Source organism: Neoarius graeffei, chromosome 28 (genome assembly GCF_027579695.1).
Source record: "Neoarius graeffei isolate fNeoGra1 chromosome 28, fNeoGra1.pri, whole genome shotgun sequence".
Lineage (NCBI taxonomy): Eukaryota > Metazoa > Chordata > Actinopteri > Siluriformes > Ariidae > Neoarius > Neoarius graeffei.
The window spans coordinates 24,098,050-24,117,672 of NC_083596.1; the positions used below are offsets into that span (position 1 = coordinate 24,098,050).

Consider the following 19,623-nt stretch of genomic DNA (forward strand, 5'->3'; position numbering starts at 1 on the left):
CTTATTGTCCAACCATTTTATTCATAGTGGTTGCAACTAAGGAAATGTGCCTTCAAATGGTATCACAATGAAAATTACACAAAACTGAGATTCTGTGTGCTAAAGTATCAAGTAAAACAACTGGGGGGGAATCAAACAATATAAATCGTATCTAACAGGGCCTTCCTGACCCAAGAGCTATAAGTCATGTATAGTAAACACAAACACTAATACTGTGAGGTATGAGAGAGCAATGTACAGTAGTCAGACATACAAAAAGAGAATCCAGTATTTGTTCCACTGCAGAGATGTAAAGGAGTGCACTTCGTTTAAGTGAAAGGTTGTTTTTTTTTGGCTCAGGAATGAATGTAGACAGCAAATATTAAGTGAGTAGCTTATGTGATCGAACTGATCTGTTTTCAAGACTGTTCATTTGTGCTGCTTCCATGGCCATTGAGGTGATGCGACATTGTTTCTGTAGCGACAGGCCGTTCCGAATCATCTGTAATGGGGTTTGAGGGATCAATGGCCGTATTGGGTGACCCCCAACTGTCTCGCTGACGAAACGCCTCACAAAGTGGCAACTCGATGCCGTCCCATTGTCCACAGCTAGAAATGTCACATATAAATGCATTACATACATCCACACTAAACACTCTTCAGAAACGTTCAAGCCCTACATGAACACACAGTAAAGGTTCCCAACCCTGGTCCTGGAGTTTTCCCATATCCTGCCCATTTTAGTGTTTTCCCTGCTCTAACACAGCTGACTAAGCTAATCAATTGTCTAACAGCACTTCTTGACTCAAAAGAGGTTGTATTAGAGCAAGGAAAACACCAAGATGTGCAGGAGGTATTCCTTAACCAGGGCTGGGAACCTGTTCAGTGAAGGAAAACTAAGATTATCTACCACCTCGCCTCTGTAGCATATGTAATTACCACAACCAAGAATCGCTATTTCCTTGTATTGAGTAAAAATATTTAAAAACCTCATATGGAGGGGTGGTCTGCTCCCCCCGGCTGGCCAGGTGGTGGGTGCAAATTGGCTGGTAACAAAATTGAGGATTGGTGGGTAGCAGTTTTGTCTGGATTTCTGGCATTAGTTCAATACAGTAAAAAATAAACTGATTATTAAGAGCTTTCCGGTGTTTTTATTTAACAGCCTAAATAACAAGTGTGGTCCTCCATCGTCTATAAACAAATAACCTCAGGTGGGGAAAAAGTCCTACAGATTTAATGTCATCTTTTTTTTTTCCACCAAAAGTACACCAACATTCAGAAAACAGGTGTGAAAAATTAAGTAGACCCTTCCTACTTCCACAATCATTAACAGAGTAATTAACAGCCAGATGTTATTAATGAAATGCACTAGATTGTTTAAATCATCAAGAAGTGTGACTACCTCTATAAAAGCAGAACTTTTAGCAGCTGTTATGGAGCACTCGCATGTATGCAGACATCGTGTCAAGAAGAAAGAATGTCAGCCATAACTTCAGAGAAGCACTTGTTGCTGCTCATCAATCTGGGAAGGGTCACAAGGCCATCTCCAAATTATTTAAAATTCACAATTCTACGGTGAGAAGGGCTGTTTACAAATGGACAACCTTAAACAGTTGCCAGTCCTCGCAGGAGTGGGTGTCTTTTAGCAATTTCAGTCCAAACGCAGACTGTTTAATGCTCAGAAATATAAAGAAAACCCCTTGAGGCCTCTGTAAGCACATTAAATGTTTACATTCATGACCACATAATCAGAAAGACTGAATAAGTATGGCTTTCATGGAGGGGTGTCTGGGGGGGAAAAAATATCCCCCCCCCCCAAAAAAAAAGGCACGATAGCATGAATTAGGTTTGAAATATTGCATCTGAACAAACCACAAAAGTTCTGGAACAATGTCCTTTGGACTGAGACAAAAGTAGAAATGTTTGGTCATCATGCACAGTGCCATGTTTGGTGAAAGCCAAAAACAGTGCATTACCACAAATACTTCATACCAACAGCCAGGTCTGATGGTTGAGGGGGTCATGATTTGGGCTTGTTTTGCAGCCACAGAAACTTGCAGTCGTTAAGACATCGATAAACTCCACTGTATACCCGAATATTCTTGAGACATATGTAAGGCCATCTGTCCAACAGCTTAAGCTTAGCCAAAATCGGTCAAGCAACAGGACAACGATCCAAAGCACACCAGCAATTTGACATCTGAACAGATAAAAAAGGGGGGGAAAATGTTGGAATGCTCAAGATGTTGGAATGCTCAAGTTAAAATCCAGACCTCAACCTCACCGAGATGCTGTCGTGGAACCTTAAGAGAGCTGTGCATAAACAAACACCCTCGAACATCAACGAACTAAATGTTGTAAATAGTAGGCCAAACTGATTTGAGAGTCTGCTAAACTCCTACAGAATACATTTTCTTCATTATTAATAAAAGTTAGTTAAGTCAGGTAGCTAGTTATCGCTGCCAAAGGAGGTTCTACATGTTACTGAATGTACTTATTTTTTCCCACCTGGTTTCTGAATGATGGTTTACTTTTTTGGGGGAAAAAACCCCCAAAACAAACCCAAAACTACATATTGAAATCTGTGATTTTTTTTGTGGTTGTCACCTGAGGCTCTTTGGTAGTATATCGAAGTTGGTGAGAACCCCACAATTGTAATTTAGACCCTGATAAACAGAAACACAGAATTGAAGGAGAGCTTACTTTTTTCCATGACTGTACACTGGTAATGCATAACCCCAGATTCTTCCCTCTGAAAAATACTACTACTATATTCTAAATGAACAAATTTAAAAATTTATGAAAAAGTGTTTTCCCAAAATATGTGCTTTGCATAATCATTTATTGGTGGCAACAACCTCTCTTCGACTTCCATTATAGGAGTTATTTTTGTTGTTCTTGTCTCAATACAAAGAAAACCTTATCCATGGTAAATTCACATACATTACAGATGTGGTAGACAATGATTAGTTTGAAAACAACTGGAGTATTCCTTTAAAAGATCTGACAGCAAGTTGAAGCAAAAAAACACACAAAACAGAAGGTACTGAAAGTACTTTTAAAAGCATGCAGGCAGCTAAAAGCTGAAAGAAGCCAAGTGAGTTTAAAGGAACAGTCCCACCGTACTTCCATAATGAAATATGCTCTTATCTGAATTGAGACGAGCTGATCCGTACCTCTCCGAGCTTTGCGCGACCTCCCAGTCAGTCAGACACGCTGTCACTCCTGTTAGCAATGTAGCTAGGCTCAGCATGGCCAATGGTATTTTTTGGGGCTGTAGTTAGATGCGACCAAACTCTTCCGCGTTTTTCCTGTTTACATAGGTTTATATGACCAGTGATATGAAACAAGTTCAGTTACACAAATTGAAACGTAGCGATTTTCTATGCTATGGAAAGTCCGCACTATAATGACAGGCGTACTAACACCTTCTGCGCGCTTCGGCAGCGCATTGATACGGAGCTCAGATATCAATGCACTGCCGAAGCGCGCAGAAGGTGTTAGTACGCCTGTCATTATAGTGTGGACTTTCCATAGCATAGAAAATCGCTACGTTTCAATTTGTGTAACTGAACTTGTTTCATCACACTGGTCATATAAACCTATGTAAACAGGAAAAACGCGGAAGAGTTTGGTCGCATCTAACTACAGCCCCAAAAAATACCATTGGCCATGCTGAGCCTAGCTACATTGCTAACAGGAGTGACAGCGCGTCTGACTGCGTCTGACTGACTGGGAGGTCGCGCAAAGCTCGGACAGGTACGGAGCAGCTCGTCTCAATTCAGATAAGAGCATATTTCATTATGGAATTACGGTGGACTGTTCCTTTAAGCCCTGTTATGATTATAAAAACATTTTAATGTGACATATATTACAACTCTACTCAATAGTCTATCTTTTCAGCAGTCTAATCTTTTCTAATGTTAAAGATATTGAATATTTAAGATGCCTCACTGTAGCTGAAAGAAGAAAATGCTTAGAGCAGGAAAGACTTTTCAGAAGACTGAAGGAGAAGCAGAAAATCCAATTTGGAAGAGACCAATAAATACTAAAGACATCAAAATTGCTCTCTTTCCTTTCTGATTTATTTGTAAAATGGCCAATCAGGCCCAGTGGGGAGGGGGAATGTTAACATTACAACACTCTGAACAGTAAAGTTATTTATCCATAGCTGATATCTTACACTGTTTAAGCTACTAGTTTCTAGTTCAAGAAGAACTGATGATGAAAAATCAACTCCGCTTTAAAAAATAAGATCAGAGTAAACATTATTAGATGTTACCAGTGGAAGCTAAAAATTTACTTATAAAAATCATACAACTTTTCGTTAACATTTTAACAGGACAATGGTGATCTCTTTGAACCAAATGCAATAAAATACAGGCTATAAAATGACAAGAAGTACTCAACATTATTAAAACTCCCAGAGTGCTCCTCATTTCAGAGGTACAGAGTCTATATAAGTACCGACTTTAGTGCATTACAACATCGGTTCAACCAATTTAACAGCACAGGATATAAAAGCCAAACAAGTTCAGTATCCTAAGACATACAACATGGACTCATTCTAACCTGCAAATTCTCTGTACATGTATATCTGTGTAACGTTAAAGCATAAGCACCATTTACAATTAGGCACCAGCAGCTCAATGTCCTCCATCTTTATTATTAAAGCTTAACTTAACTAACATTTCTCTTACACAAAACCAGTGGCCAAAAATGACAGCCTTGGACGCTATACTGGACATACTATAGTATAATAGTACTTGAACATGTCAGTGGTAAATTGCTAAAAATCTTTTTATACTGTTAATATGAGAGCGAAAAACATGTTTGCACTGCTTGGATTAAATTGGGGAAAAAAATAAAATAAAATCACACACAAACACCCACAAAATAAAATAACTCTGTGAACTCAATGAAACACAACCCGATAGCTTGGTTTGTGCAATACTCTGACCCGACCTTGCATTTCTGTATGTACTAAGTTGGAGTCATCAATTGGTGGACTGTGCTCCAAACAAAGTATTTCAGCAGACTGAACTGCGTACGTGGAAAAAATAAAAATACTGTAGCAGAACTGGTAAAAGTACAGAAAAACTGGCTGAGTTTTCTAAACATGAACCAGCTCGGTTTCTGCAGCAGATCCTCTGTTGTGGCTTATGCAATCACCGACATTTGGGTAAATTTAGCCGAAGGCAGCTCATCAGAGCAGAGAATAGCTACTGGGCTAGAAGCATTAGAGCAGAAAGAGCAGAGTTTTCAAAGACTTTCACTGATATTTCATTTTATTTTATTTTTTATTTTATGTATAAAAAGTAGATTTTATGAAATTGTAGTAAAATACCCATGCTTTAAAGCCCCAGAAAAATAAAACAATTACAGGTTTAAGTATCAAGTTAATGTTGGTTTCCTGAGTCCATAATATAATATATAAAAGGGCAGACATTGTGGTAAAATGTAGAAATACTTTGTAAACACAATGTCCGCCCTTTATGATATACAGTGGATGGCTGTAACCTTGGATTAAGCTTGTATAAGCTTCACTGAGGTTGTTGTTGATCACCCTGTAGAGCCAATTTTGGTTAAAAATTCACTGAATCTGAACCAGCAAAGCAAATTGGCTGGTGTGGCTACAGGCTTTCATTCCAACCAAACAACTTGTTAACCGTCAGTTGGCCTAGTGGTTAGCGTGTCCGCCTCTCGATCGGGAGATCGCGAGTTCTACTCATGGTCGGGTCATACCAAAGACCATCATAAAAATGGTGCCGTCTGGCAAGGCACACTGCAATACAGATGTGAGCGGGGAGTCAGACTCTTGCCAGAGGACCAGAGGACTAGCCCCCGCTGTAACCCCAGCTATGTAACAGGCGAGAGGCCGAGGGCTATGGAAACGGAGATCGGCGGCGGCCTATGCGCCACATGGCGTGGGAAGGACTTTTTTTTAACAACTTGTTAAATCAAGTGCCTTCTGTTTGGCTGGAATGAAAGCCACAATTGTTGTGGCTTAAATAAATCTTAATTTATTTTAAAAATATATTAAAAGGCGGCACGGTGGTGCAGTAGTTAGCTCTGTTGACTCGCAGCAAGAAGGTTCTGGGTTTGAGCCCAGTGCCCAACGAGGGCCTTTCTGTGCGGAGTTTGCATGTTCTCCCCGTGGGTTTCCTCCGGGTGCTCCGGTTTCCCCCACAGTCCAAAGACATGCAGGTTAGGTTAACTGGTGGCTCTAAATTGACCATAGGTGTGAATGAGAGTGTGAATGGTTGTCTGTGTCTATGTGTCAGCCCTGTGATGACCTGGCGACTTGTCCAGGGTGTACCCCGCCTTTCGCCTGTAGTCAGCTGGGATAGGCTCCAGCTCGCCTGTGACCCTGTACAGGATAAGTGGTTACAGATAATGGATGGATCTTATTTTATGTATCCACTGTGTTAAGGAATTTACAGATTTTTTTTAAATTACACACAGTGCATTTACTGGTATTTTAGTGACAAAGATCATAAACTGTGATTAGTCATGAACATGTAGCACTGTAATAAGGGGGGAGGTTAATCAAGCTTGCTCGTTAGACCATTAGGCCACGTGCACTTTGGCCAGTTCTTGCATAGGTCTCATCAGTGAGTTCAGCTGCTTTTTAAGCTTTTTTTTTTTTTTTACATTTTCCTGTTTAAACTGCTGCATGTTCAACATTAACACTGAGCTTTAAGATCACACAAACATGTTAATATTTTACATCATGTTCCTGGGTTCATGAAGGGATCTGAAATGTATATTTAACATTGTTAATTATGTGCGTAATAAGGCTACATTCGCCCGCATTAGAAATAAGCTTACTGTGCACAGGTCTATGTGAATTTAAACTTTCTATGACTGAGATTCTTCACAGATATACACTACCGTTCAAGAGTTTGGGGTCACCCAGACACTTTTGTGTTTTCCATGAAAAGTCACACTTTTATTTACCACCATAAGTTGTAAAATGAATAGAAAATATAGTCGAGACATTTTTCTGGCCATTTTGAGCATTTAATCGACCCCACAAATGTGATGCTCCAGAAACTCAATCTGCTCAAAGGAAGGTCAGTTTTATAGCTTCTCTAAAGAGCTCAACTGTTTTCAGCTGTGCTAACATGATTGTACAAGGGTTTTCTAATCATCCATTAGCCTTCTGAGGCAATGAGCAAACACATTGTACCATTAGAACACTGGAGTGAGAGTTGCTGGAAATGGGCCTCTATACACCTATGGAGATATCGCACCAAAAACCAGACATTTGCAGCTAGAATAGTCATTTACCACATTAGCAATGTATAGAGTGGATTTCTGATTAGTTTAAAAAGTGATCTTCATTGAAAAGAACAGTGCTTTTCTTTCAAAAATAAGGAAATTTCAACGTGACCCCAAACTTTTGAACGGTAGTGTATATATATCATTGTAGAACTTTTTTTTTTTAAAGCAAAGCATATTTATTTTGGAGACAATATTACTAAATCTTTTTTAACATTAAGTCCCATAATGTGCTGTATTTTTGTTTTAATTTATTTGACTTTTAGTAGTAGTGCAGTCATTTTCATGAAATGTATGATGAAAATTTTTTTTTTTAAAGTGTCCAAGCCCACTTTCATATAATTTTTTTTTTTTACTTTGGTAAAATATTTTTTGGTGAATTCAATATTTCCTTTTTAGTTGTTTTGACTATCCTGCTATAATAATAATAATAATAATAATAATAATAATAAATGATAAAATTACAAGTTTAACCCGTCTTTATCTTCCTGTTCCGTTTTAAAGGCACTAAAGTTTGTGAATGTCCTTATGAATGAATTTGGACACACACACACACACACACACACACATACACATTTGTCTAAAGCACAAGGATATGTGTTCTACGGTATGTGCATATGATACTTGACTACAGGACTGCAGGGTCTCTGGAGGATCTATTTGTACCTGGAGGAGTAATACTCTTCCTCGAGCTCGTACAGGTCAACGGCGATCTCATCACGCAGGGAGATGAGCTTCTTGTCGCATTCCTCCTGCAGGGCACGCAGCTGCTGGTTGCGCAAGCTAATGGCCTCGTTTACAGACGGGAAATCGTTCAGAATCAGGAACTGCTTCAGGTCTGACACCAGCTTCATCAGAGACTCACCAGCTCGCACCTTTTTTTAATCATATGTACAGTTTAACAGCCAGTAAAAAAAAAAAGACAAAGAAATTACATATTTATATGCGTTTCAAATTTGGCTTTAGAGAATCAAGTTCTTGACAGAACATGAAAGATTTCTTACGATGTTGGCAGCTCTGACGTGCATTTCATAATGGTCCTGCTCTGCTTGTGTTGCTCTAGACACCTGCGTTTCATCTTCTACCTGAGAAATGATGTGACATTTATTTCTTAGACACATTCTCAATGGGGCGGCACGGTGGTGTAGTGGTTAGCGCTGTCGCCTCACAGCAAGAAGGTCCTGGGTTCGAGCCCCGGGGCCGGCGAGGGCCTTTCTGTGTGGAGTTTGCATGTTCTCCCCGTGTCCGCGTGGGTTTCCTCCGGGTGCTCCGGTTTCCCCCACAGTCCAAAGACATGCAGGTTAGGTTAACTGGTGACTCTAAATTGACCGTAGGTGTGAATGGGAGTGTGAATGGTTGTCTGTGTCTATGTGTCAGCCCTGTGATGACCTGGCGACTTGTCCAGGGTGTACCCCGCCTTTCGCCCCTAGTCAGCTGGGATAGGGTCCAGCTTGCCTGCGACCCTGTAGAAGGATAAAGCGGCTAGAGATAATGGGATGAGACATTCTCAATGGCAGGTGGAAAGGTTTGGTCAATTTGGGGATGTTCATGCTTGAACACTGCTCATTCTACTCTAGTTTAACTAGTTAATCACTAGTTAAACTGATGTGTGATCTGGTGTCAATGTTAAAGTTTACATATTTCACAAAAAAAAAAAATTCACCAAACTGGTTTCCAAATAGCTTGGAGTCAGTGATTTTACGTCTGTAATATTCTGTGAAATTCTCCTTGCACTCAGATAGCCTAAATAAACTATCTGTTTTGTGGAAACTTTCTGTGGTGCCTTAGATTCCATATACAAAAGAAAAAAAAAAGTGATGTCGACCACCAACATTTGAACAAAAATGGAACAAGGACGTGTCTCGAATCCCTCGTCTAGTCAGAAAGTTGCCTCTCTTACACTAGTGTTCAGGCATTCTAGCCTCTCGAGAGGAAGGCTTTGGAGAAAATACTGAAGTCAAATCTGTTATCAGCAAACTTTTAGTATCTATTTTATTGTTAAGTACAAAATAAAGCTACAGTGCTGAGCGTAAATGAGTGCACCCCCTTTGAAAAGTAACATTTTAAACAATATCTCAATGAACACAATTTCCAAAATGTTGACAAGACAAAGTTTAATATAACATCTGTTTAACTTATAACGGGAAAGTAAGGTTAATAATATAACTTAGGTTACACATTTTTTTCAGTTTTACTCAAATTAGGGTGGTGCAAAAATGAGTACACCCCACAACAAAAACTACTACATCTAGTACTTTGTATGGCGTCCATGATTTTTAATGACAGCGCCAAGTCTTCTAGGCATGGAATGAACAAGTTGGCGACATTTTGCAACATCAATCTTTTTCCATTCTTCAACAATGACCTCTTTTAGGTGACTGGATGCTGGATGGAGAGCGATGCTCAACTTGTCTCTTCAGAATTCCCCATAGGTATTCGATTGGGTTCAGATAAGGAGACTGTGGCAGCGGGGGCGTGGTCAAGCGTCGGTCTGTGAACGGAGGGCGGAGTCAGGGAAGGTAAGTGGCAGAATCACTGCACCTGATGTTGGTTAACCTGTGTTTGTGTGTCTTCCCCAGTGACCGCGCCCTATAAAAGGAGAGAGAGAGCAGAGGAAGGGAGCTCTCTCCCCAGCCAGAAGACTTGTGTGTGCGTGCGTGGCTGGGAGAATGTGAAAAGCTGAAAAGCTGTAAATAAAAAGAGTTTTTTTGAACTCAGTTCTGGCCTGCCGTACTTCTGTGCTCCACCCACCCACTCTGATCTCTACAGAGACATACTTGGTCACTGAATCACTTTCACCCTGTTCTTCTTCAGAAATCCAACAGTGGCCTTAGATGTGTGTTTAGGATCATTGTCATGTTGGAAAAGTGCGCGACGACCAAGGGCACAGAGTGATGGTAGCAACTTCTCTTTCAGTATAGAGCAATACATCTGTGAATTCATGATGCCATCAATGAAATGCAGCACTCATGCAGCCCCACATAAGGACACTGCCACCACCATGTTTCACTGTAGGCACCATGCATTTTTCTTTGTATTCCTCACCTTTGCAATGCCATACAGTTTTGAAGCCATCAGTTCCAAAAACATTTATCTTGGTCTCATCACTCCAGAGTCTAGAGTCCCAGTAGTCTTCATCTTTGTCAGCATGGGCCCTGGCAAACTCTAGGCAGGCTTTTTTGTGCCTAGGCTTTAGGAGAGGCTTCTTTCATGGACGGCATCCATGCATGCCATTCCTCTGCAGTGTACGCCGTATTGTGTCATGGGAAATAGTCACCCCAGTTTGGCTTTCTACTTCTCTAGATAACTGCAGTGAACTTGCATGCCGATTTTCTTCAACCCTTCTCATCAGAAGACGCTCCTGTCGAGGTGTTAACTACCGGTGAGAATAAGAGGGCGCAGCGCCCCTGTTCCCCCGTTTAGACGAAAGCCTGTATATCATCAATGAAACTGACTTCATGTTAAAGCTGTTAATGTTATAGTTATGTTGTCTGTTTTTGTCCAGGTGAGGATTGGTTCCCTTTTGAGTCTGGTTCCTCTTGAGGTTTCTTCCTCGTGTTGTCTGGGGGAATTTTTCCTTGCCACCGTCGCCACGAGCTTGCTCAATGGGGATAGATTAGGGATAAAATTGGCTCATGTCTTGGGTCATTCATCTCATCTCATTATCTCTAGCCGCTTTATCCTTCTACAGGGTCGCAGGCAAGCTGGAGCCTATCCCAGCTGACTACGGGCGAAAGGCGGGGTACACCCTGGACAAGTCGCCAGGTCATCACAGGGCTGACACATAGACACAGACAACCATTCACACTCACATTCACACCTACGGTCAATTTAGAGTCACCAGTTAACCTAACCTGCATGTCTTTGGACTGTGGGGGAAACCGGAGCACCCGGAGGAAACCCACGCGGACACGGGGAGAACATGCAAACTCCGCACAGAAAGGCCCTCGCCGGCCCCGGGGCTCGAACCCAGGACCTTCTTGCTGTGAGGCGACAGCGCTAACCACTACACCACCGTGCCGCCCACGTCTTGGGTCATTCAGATTTTGTAAAGCTGCTTTGGGACAATGTCTATTGTTAAAAGCGCTATACAAACAAACTTGACACGAGGAGAACATACAAACTCCACACAGAAAGGCCCCCGTCGGGCACTGGGCTCGAACCCAGAACCTTCTTGCTGTGAGGCAACAGAGCTAACCACCATGCTGCCCATAAACTCAGAACCTACTGACCAGGAAAACCAAAGCATTTACCACTGAGATATAATAAAGATATAATTAAACTCAGTGGCGGCCCCTCCACATCTGGCACTGCCCTCCCAGATGTGGAGGGGGAAAAGAAAAATTATATATTACAAATTTTATCATCAATGTCAGTTTTACTTAATAGTGTGTGCCTACATGCAATCTGAATTATTTAAACAACATTTCCACCAACTGACTCGTATCATTTCTCTTCTTGGGTGCTCGTCAAAGCGCCCCAGAAGTGCAGCGAAATAGCCAATCGTGTATGGTTGCTAGGGAAAAATAATAAATATTTGGCCAATCAGCATCGCCGAATTTAATGGTTTTGGAGCGCTGGAAATTTCGCCCCTGCTACAGAAAATGTCTCTCTCTCTCTCTCTCTTTGGTTAGAGGTGATGCTCAAAACTAGACTTTTGGTTTATACTGGACAATAATCACACATCTTTCTTGTCATAATTTGTATTCACAACAAGAGTGTCAACACTGTATTTCACTCCCCCTCTCTCTCTCGTTTCACAGAAACACACCGAGCTCAGAACACACACACCTCATTTCATAGTCACTCTCTCTCACACAGAAATCTTACACTCACCTTAGAATCAGACACACACCACCTCTCTCTCTCTCTCTATTTCTTTTCATACAATCACTCAGTCCCACACTCACCTTAGAAACCTTCCCCCTCTCTCTCTCATTCACACACACACACTCACTCTCACTCACTCTCACTCACACACACACTCTCACACACACACACTCACACACACTCTCACACACAGTTGATTTGTATAGATTGAGCTGAAATCATACCCTTGCTGTAAACTTCTCTCAAGAACTTGAGTATTGTATTTGATACCGTTCCTTTCCAAAGCATAAATGGAGCCTAATAAAGCTGTAAATTGTTAATTTACTTTATCTGTGAAACTGCTGATTTTGAGAAGGAAATTAAATTATTATTGTGGAATTGTTGTCATTTTCTGACTGTTCATTTGAATGCTTATACTGGACTAGGCAGGGAAATCTACTGACACACACCAGCACCACCAAGAATTTTTTTCACCAGCCGCCACTGGTTAAACTGGCATGTCTCCCACAGACCCACCTTGGCAGTTTTGATGATCTCGGTGAAGTTGTCCAATATGGATCTGATATCATCTTTTAGTCTCTTGTTGTAGTTCTGCAGAAGAGTCTCTTTACTTTGCGGGAGCACTCGTTGTGTAGCCATTATTTATTCTCTCTGGAGGAAAAATGGAAAAGGACATCATTCTTACTGTTTTGAAAGTTTGTACTTTACCGCTTTCTCCCAAACTGCGACTCAAATTCACGACTGACTTTTAGTTTATCCAACATGGCTGCTAAAATCATCAAGAAATAACCAAATAAAGCTAATATTAACTGTGCTAAAATTAAACAAATAAAAAGTGTTTAAAAATACAAGCATTACTGCATTAAAACGAAGAATAATTTACGTGCATTCTGCAAACAACAACAACTCCGCTGTTCTTCTGTCGCTTGGCTATGACGTCACTTCCCAGCGTCGCGCGACTTAAAATTACCCACAAGCCCTTTCTTCTTCCTTTCTGATCCTATCCGACATGGTGAGCGTTAAACTGCTATTCACTTAGCCTTTTAAAATCGTCAAACATCTATCATATACTATCAGTTAGGTTCACGGAAATGGCGTGTGTACACTTTAGACTGTTGTTAAATCATTTATCGATGTGTATTATGAAAAAATAAAACTGTAATTTTGTAATTATTTAGGTTTTAATTCAGTGAGACGCTCAGTGGCTGTGCAGTGTTAGCTCTGTAGTATGGCGTGTTGGCGCAGCGGTGTCCGTCTGCTGTCTGGGTTTTCGGAAGGGCTTTATTTTGGGGAAATTTGTAAGATTTATTCTGTTGTATTTGCGTTTGTTGGAAGATGTTGGCTCTGATGTAGCTTGCTGGGCCAAGAATGGCCTCCTGTTTAGAGAGAAGGTGGGTTAGCCGCTTAGCGTGCTGAAGCTAGTTGGCTAATGAGGTTAAATCTCGTTTTTAATTCATTGACTGCAGTTCAGACAAGAAAGTAACTTTTTTTTTTTAACATGGGAATATTTTCAGCTACCTGATAAAAGGTAGCTTTGGAAAGAATTTTGTGAAGTTATTGATTCAATAATGTTTATTCAAGTCAAGCTGTGGATACTAAAGGAGTTGTAATATTCCCTCAGAGGCTGTATTTCACTGTATACATAAATTTTATTTATTGAGACTGGCTCAATTCATGCGTCACATTTTCAGGAGGAGTATTTATTTGAGAAAATGCAGCATAACTCTGGAAAGAGGTAGTTGTGTCTTTAATCAGGAATAATTTTGAAAGTTTAACTTAAGAACTGTGTTACACTAAAACGAGTTGTAGACATGGACACATGCGGCTTCTGCAGTGATGGTTTGAATTTCTTCACCTGAAAATCCATGTGGAGCAAAAAGTCGAACTTTGTAAATCTGAGCATAAGCTGCAACTGTGTCTCTTGTTGATCATGTTTTTTTTTTTTTTAAATATATAAATTTTAAAAAAATATATATTTTCTTTCCAGCCTAAAGGAAAGAAGCCTAAGGGGAAGAAGGTGGCACCTGCCCCTTCAGTGGCCAAGAAGCGTGAAGTCAAGAAGGTCGTGAACCCCCTGTTCGAGAAAAGGCCGAAGAACTTTGGCATTGGTTGGTAATGTTTCAGTGCATACATCCAGTATGCTTTTATCCTGTCACAGAAGCCTTTGTACAAGTGGTGCAGATGATGTCAACGAATATTTGCTATCTTAGCAGCAATGCAGACAATTTCCCACCAAGATCGCTGATGCACCCTAATGTTGATCTTTGACCTGGTGTATGTGTGTGTGTGAAGCCTTGTAACTTTCCCTCACTAGTTCTCCTTCTCTTGCTCTACCAGGTCAGGACATCCAGCCCAAAAGGGATCTGACCCGGTTTGTGAAATGGCCACGATATGTTCGCCTGCAGCGTCAGCGGGCTATCCTGTACAAGCGTCTGAAGGTCCCTCCTGCAATCAACCAGTTCAACCAGGCTCTGGACCGCCAGACCGGTAAGTCAGCTGCTATCAAGTGGGATTCATGGTCCTGTAGGTCCAGTTTTAGCTGTGGAGTTCTGGTTTTCTTGACTTGCACACTGTTAGAAATGCCAGTGTGCTAAAGTCGTGCAAATGATGTGAAGAAAATCTGATTAGTCAGTGATGACATTTTCCCACCAAGATCACTGATGCACGGATTGTCCTTTTAGCACAGATATTTGACTAAAATTTGTGGAGGTTTAGCTAAATCAGACTGCTTGCTTATAAAGGTCTGGATGAGCAACTAAATTAAACCAATGGTAAGTTACCATGGATTATTTTTAGATTATATTTATTTATTATTATTATTATTATTATTATTATTATAATATTTGTTCTATACATGAGGGATTGGTTTTCATACAAGGTTTCATGTTGCTTTTAACAAATGCCAAGGACTGAACGGATGATGTGTAGAATTGATTTATCTAAAAAAAAAAAGTTTTCAACCTCCTTTTTTTTTTTTTTTTCCATTTGGAATGAGCCATGTCTTCCCTAATTGGGTAAATGAGGGTGATTGAATTTGAGTCTGAAAATTCTCCACTTTTCCTTCTTGTGCTGGGCCTTGGCTGTTTTAAGTTTTTGGTGGTTTGCTGAAATATTCTTGGTTCTCCCAAAGGTCTGACCTATGGTCTTTACTATAGTATGCAATAAGACTGTTAGATTATATAACATTCAGTTGTAATTACTTGAAATGCAGTATATTCAAGTGCATCTGTATTTGAGCCTAATGCTTCTCTTAATTGGGGAACAGCTTTTATTCTGATTTGCTTTTGTAAAGATTTTACAACTGGTTCCCACTCTAACCATTGCCATAGATGTACATTTTTAATATCCTCAATTGTCTCAAGTAAGCTTTTTCGGCCATGCTTGTTCTCCAGCTACCCAGCTGTTCAAGTTGGCTCACAAGTACAGACCTGAGACCAAGCAGGAGAAGAAGCGCAGGCTGCTGCTTCGTGCTGAACAGAAGGCTGCAGGGAAGGGAGATGTCCCAACGAAAAGGCCACCTGTCCTCCGTGCAGGTGAGTGGATTTCTGTTCCCGTGTTCATGAGCTTGTTTTTGGCAACAGAAAAGAAGCTGCAAGCAGCAGGAGACTTGATGCTATGGAATTCTATGGGAGTGAACTAACACAGCTTCTTTTCACAAGTGATTTTTTTTTTTTTTTTAATATACTTTGTACTTAATCACTTATTACCAAATTAGCTGCATAGATGATTTTTCAACAAAAGCTTCTTTGCTTACAATGAATGTAGTTCTGTTAAATATTTCAGCTGATGCTCTTGTCAGTTGTGTGGTTGGCATGGTGCTGTCCCATTTATTGACATGCACTCAGATTTGTGGTAAAGTTTCTGTTTTGGGGTTTTCTTGTTGGTGGCAGTGTTAATTTTGTCAGATTTTGACCAAGTATCTGCTGATGACCTTTAATTTTGTGACTAAATTTTAGCGTAAATGAGATGACGGCAAAAATCTGTTTTATGCCCTGACGAATAAAGACACGATGAAATGGCTGATTCTGTTTGGCCAGACAACCTAGCTTGCTTGTCAAGGAAATTTTTACAACCAGGAGAAATGGCCTTCAGCAAAATCCATTACAATATGTTAGGTTTTCTGTTTCGTGTTCCTTACTCTAGTTGAGAAGTGCGGGAATCCGGCTCATGCAGCTTTTGCAATGCTCCTGGTAGGTATGAGTTGGGACATGCGTGATTTTGGTCTGAAGGTTTTTTTTATATGAAAATATTGGTCATCAGTGTACAAAATGCCATCTTCATTTGATAACTAGCAAAACAGTAACTTCATAATATCAGTTATGCGTACCAAAAACAATATTAAAATTAGACTGAAATTAAAATGCAGTTCTGCTGATGAAAACAAAGACGAGTCTAACTGCAACTTTCAGTAAGCAACCAAATTCAAAATTCTTGTCATAATGAACACTGGTTGGGGTGTTTGCACCTTGAACACAGACTCTGGGAACCAGCATATGAATTCCAGGGGATGGGGCGACTCCGTAGTCACTTATTATGCTAGTCATAATTATGGTGCACGTTGGTCCGCTTGACACAAAAGCAGGTCATGGGGCAGTGTTTTAGTGAGGAGCTGTGGTGGTCTGTCTGTAGTGATTTAGTTAGCTTTATTTTCTCTTTAAAGGGGAACTGAAGGCAAAAAATTTTTAATCAAAATTCTATTTCTCATTTTTATTAAATATAGGAATGCATTTTTGACAGCTATTTTGTCACTGCTATAGCAAGTTGAGTGTTTGAAATATGCTCTGTAATGTCAGTCCATATGTCAAAGCAATGGCCGCAAACAAGATTCGTTGAGACCTGTGCGAGACATCGTAGGACAGAAGTAAAACGTTCAGCGGAAATCAGTGATAAACATCTGCCATTGTCAAAATGTGCGCGTTCTCTTTTGAATGCTGATGTGATCAAGCCGGAAATTTTGTTTGTTTTGATAGCAATCAGGAAAGTTTTGGGGGAAAAAAAGTAGGCAGTCATTTAAACTTGTTTTTGTGCAGTATTTTGTTTGGAAAAGTTTTCAAAATGGCGGCGCTGACACTTCACATTTCGAAGATCATGCGGATAAGCGACGCCTGCCGTGGACCAAACTAACTAAATTCAACATGGCTAAAAACCGAATAAGCCGATAAGTATAATATTTAATTGCAATTAGTTGCCAATACGAATCATAAGATTACCAAAAACGTAATTGAATAGCATGTTAATTTAGTTTAAAAATGACTTCAGTTCTTCAACTGCAAAGTGACTGTTGTGCTGGCAGAATTATGACTGACTGACTGTTTGTATAAGCAGTTTATTTTGCTTGGTTTTCAGTTTACACCTCACCGTATGTTCCAGATTCTGAGACTCACTCACGAATTAAAACTGATCCTAGATGTAATCAGCTTGGCTAGGGCACTTGGGCTTGTGACTCTGAACTGTTGCGCTTAAATTACCCACAAACGTTTTCCCTAGCTTTTCTTGGTTTTCATTCGTAGATCTGGAGTGCCCCCTGCAAACAGCACCACTGTTGGAAATAATCTTGGGGGGAGGGAATACCAGGACATGTGTTTTTGATCATTTTGCAGTCCAACAGGGAAATGCTGCTGGCTCACAGCTGAACTTGGAAGATGAAACAGTTTAACTTTTTGTTCATTTTTCTTCATACAGGAGTGAACACTGTCACTTCACTTGTAGAAAGCAAAAAGGCCCAGCTGGTCGTGATTGCTCATGATGTCGACCCAATTGAGGTCAGTGCTCTTTTTGCCTGAGGGACATCAGGTTTAGCATGTTTAGTTGGTAAATCCTGTTGTGGTTGCTGCAATGATGTCTTGAATTTCTTCACCTGAAAGCAATATGAAGATCAAAATAGACGAGCTTTTTAACCCTGAGCGACAACCACAGCAGTTTCATTCACACGCACTTTTAAACTAGTGATTCAACATGGGCTTTGTAGTTTGAGTGACCTATCGAACAGTTTACTGACTCTGCATGTCGTCTTAGCTGGTGGTGTTCCTGCCTGCTCTGTGCCGTAAGATGGGTGTCCCATACTGCATCGTCAAAGGAAAAGCCAGATTGGGCCGACTCGTGCACAGAAAAACCTGCACCTCTGTCTGCTTCACACACACCAACCCGTAAGTAACAGGTCTCCCCATCCCTCTCCCCCATGTATGCATGCTCAGTCTCTGTGGCTATGATGTCTTTCTTTATCTGAACAACCATGTGGTTTCAAATGAGCTTTTTAACCCTGAGCCTAAGAAGCTTGTTTTCCTTTAATGTGAGAATGCAGCTCATTAAAGGACTTATTGCTGACATGAATTTTCTGATCTGCTAGTGAGGACAGAGCTGCTCTTTCCAAGCTGGTGGAGGCCATCAAGACCAACTACAATGACCGATATGAGGAGGTCAGTGCAACACGTGTGGCTACAATTATATTTGGATTATTGCTTTTAAGTCATGAGTGATGAGGCATGGTGGATATTGTGATTTGTCTAGTTTTGTGCTAGAGCTTAAAGGTTAATGTAATGGGGTGTGTGTGAAGACTTTCTACAAAGTATGTAGATGTTCTAATGTGGTTTTTTTTTTTTTTTTTCCCTCCTCCTTCCCCTCTCTCAGATCCGTCGCCACTGGGGAGGTAACATCATGGGCCCCAAGTCGACTGCTCGCATTGCTAAACTTGAAAAGGCAAAGGCTAAGGAGCTGGCTACCAAACTGGGTTAAACTCGGAGCAAAGATGCATGCGTTTTATTAGTAAAACAATAAAAAAAATAAAAACCCAGGTGTTGTGGTGCTTTGTTTGGTGATCTTAAATTTGTCATCTGGCAAAAGTAAACTGATGCACTCTATAGATTGGGGGGTGTAACTCATCTCATTATCTGTAGCCGCTTTGTCCTGTTCTACAGGGTCGCAGGCAAGCTGGAGCCTATCCCAGCTGACTACGGGTGAAAGACGGGGTACACCCTGGACAAGTCGCCAGGCCATCACAGGGCTGACACAGACAACCAGTCACACTCACATTCACACCTACGGTCAATTTAGAGTCACCAGTTAACCTAACCTGCATGTCTTTGGATTGTGGGGGAAACCCACGCGGACACGGGGAGAACATGCAAACTCCACACAGAAAGGCCCTCGCTGGCCACGGGGCTTGAACCCAGACCTTCTTGCTGTGAGGCGACAGTGCTAACCACTACACCACCGTGCCGCCCCGGGGGTGTAACCATTATTGATAAAACAGAAAATTGTACAATGGGCATTTTTGATCAGTACATCAAGTTATAAAGCAATGATTGAAATGAAGTACCTGGTCCTGATGATGTAAAGTACAAAACTGGTTTAAATAATTCTTAGCATTTTGAAGCTAAACTTAAGACTAGCAAGGTGACTTTGAATAACTGTTCAAGTGGTCCTCTTTAATTTGAAAAAGTTATGGTGGGCTTAACCCAGTTTCTGACCACAGATGGTATAATTCAGTGGCATAAAACTGGTTTAAGAACAAAGTGTTGTGGAAACCACTAG

At 40.8% G+C, this 19,623-nt stretch overlaps 2 protein-coding genes and 5 non-coding genes across 9 annotated transcripts; 6 read left to right on the top strand and 1 right to left on the bottom strand.

Annotated features, from left to right (window-relative positions):
- Position 1: 1 nt before the first annotated feature.
- Positions 2–13,059, bottom strand: med22 (mediator complex subunit 22). 3 transcript variants are annotated; one of them, XM_060913387.1, is made up of 5 exons: positions 12,981–13,059; positions 12,610–12,744; positions 8,268–8,348; positions 7,930–8,138; positions 2–588 (listed from the first exon to the last, which is right to left on the bottom strand). In XM_060913387.1, the coding sequence occupies exons 2-5, from the start codon at positions 12,730–12,732 to the stop codon at positions 399–401; spliced, it is 603 nt and encodes a 200-aa protein (XP_060769370.1). In that variant the 5' UTR covers positions 12,733–12,744; positions 12,981–13,059; the 3' UTR covers positions 2–398. The 3 variants fall into 3 exon arrangements, with proteins under 3 accessions (XP_060769370.1, XP_060769371.1, XP_060769372.1); XM_060913388.1 differs by having other exon boundaries at positions 12,977–13,058; XM_060913389.1 differs by lacking the exon at positions 2–588 and having other exon boundaries at positions 4,043–8,138; positions 12,981–13,058.
- rpl7a (ribosomal protein L7a) lies at positions 13,039–18,883 on the top strand. Its single transcript, XM_060913386.1, has 8 exons — positions 13,039–13,105; positions 14,081–14,201; positions 14,431–14,580; positions 15,486–15,626; positions 17,776–17,855; positions 18,109–18,239; positions 18,440–18,509; positions 18,721–18,883. The coding sequence occupies exons 1-8, from the start codon at positions 13,103–13,105 to the stop codon at positions 18,823–18,825; spliced, it is 801 nt and encodes a 266-aa protein (XP_060769369.1). The 5' UTR covers positions 13,039–13,102; the 3' UTR covers positions 18,826–18,883.
- LOC132876184 (small nucleolar RNA SNORD36) lies at positions 13,922–13,997 on the top strand. The gene has a single exon (XR_009651920.1). It is a non-coding gene; the product is annotated as a small nucleolar RNA SNORD36 (small nucleolar RNA).
- On the top strand, positions 14,270–14,342 carry LOC132876186 (small nucleolar RNA SNORD24). Its single transcript, XR_009651922.1, has one exon. It is a non-coding gene; the product is annotated as a small nucleolar RNA SNORD24 (small nucleolar RNA).
- On the top strand, positions 14,693–14,758 carry LOC132876187 (small nucleolar RNA SNORD24). Its single transcript, XR_009651923.1, has one exon. It is a non-coding gene; the product is annotated as a small nucleolar RNA SNORD24 (small nucleolar RNA).
- Positions 17,924–18,001, top strand: LOC132876182 (small nucleolar RNA SNORD36). The gene has a single exon (XR_009651919.1). It is a non-coding gene; the product is annotated as a small nucleolar RNA SNORD36 (small nucleolar RNA).
- LOC132876185 (small nucleolar RNA SNORD36) lies at positions 18,294–18,361 on the top strand. Its single transcript, XR_009651921.1, has one exon. It is a non-coding gene; the product is annotated as a small nucleolar RNA SNORD36 (small nucleolar RNA).
- Positions 18,884–19,623: the final 740 nt, after the last annotated feature.

Excerpts from the sequence above, each read along its gene's own strand:
- med22 (XM_060913387.1), bottom strand. The coding sequence starts at position 12,732 with ATGGCTACACAACGAGTGCTCCCGCAAAGTAAAGAGACTCTTCTGCAG. Across the intron at positions 8,349-12,609 it reads AGATCATCAAAACTGCCAAG|GTAGAAGATGAAACGCAGGT; the intron begins GTGGGTCTGTGG and ends ATCATTTCTCAG. Across the intron at positions 8,139-8,267 it reads ACGTCAGAGCTGCCAACATC|GTGCGAGCTGGTGAGTCTCT; the intron begins GTAAGAAATCTT and ends GATTAAAAAAAG.
- rpl7a (XM_060913386.1), top strand. Across the intron at positions 14,202-14,430 it reads GCCGAAGAACTTTGGCATTG|GTCAGGACATCCAGCCCAAA; the intron begins GTTGGTAATGTT and ends TTGCTCTACCAG. Across the intron at positions 14,581-15,485 it reads GGCTCTGGACCGCCAGACCG|CTACCCAGCTGTTCAAGTTG; the intron begins GTAAGTCAGCTG and ends CTTGTTCTCCAG.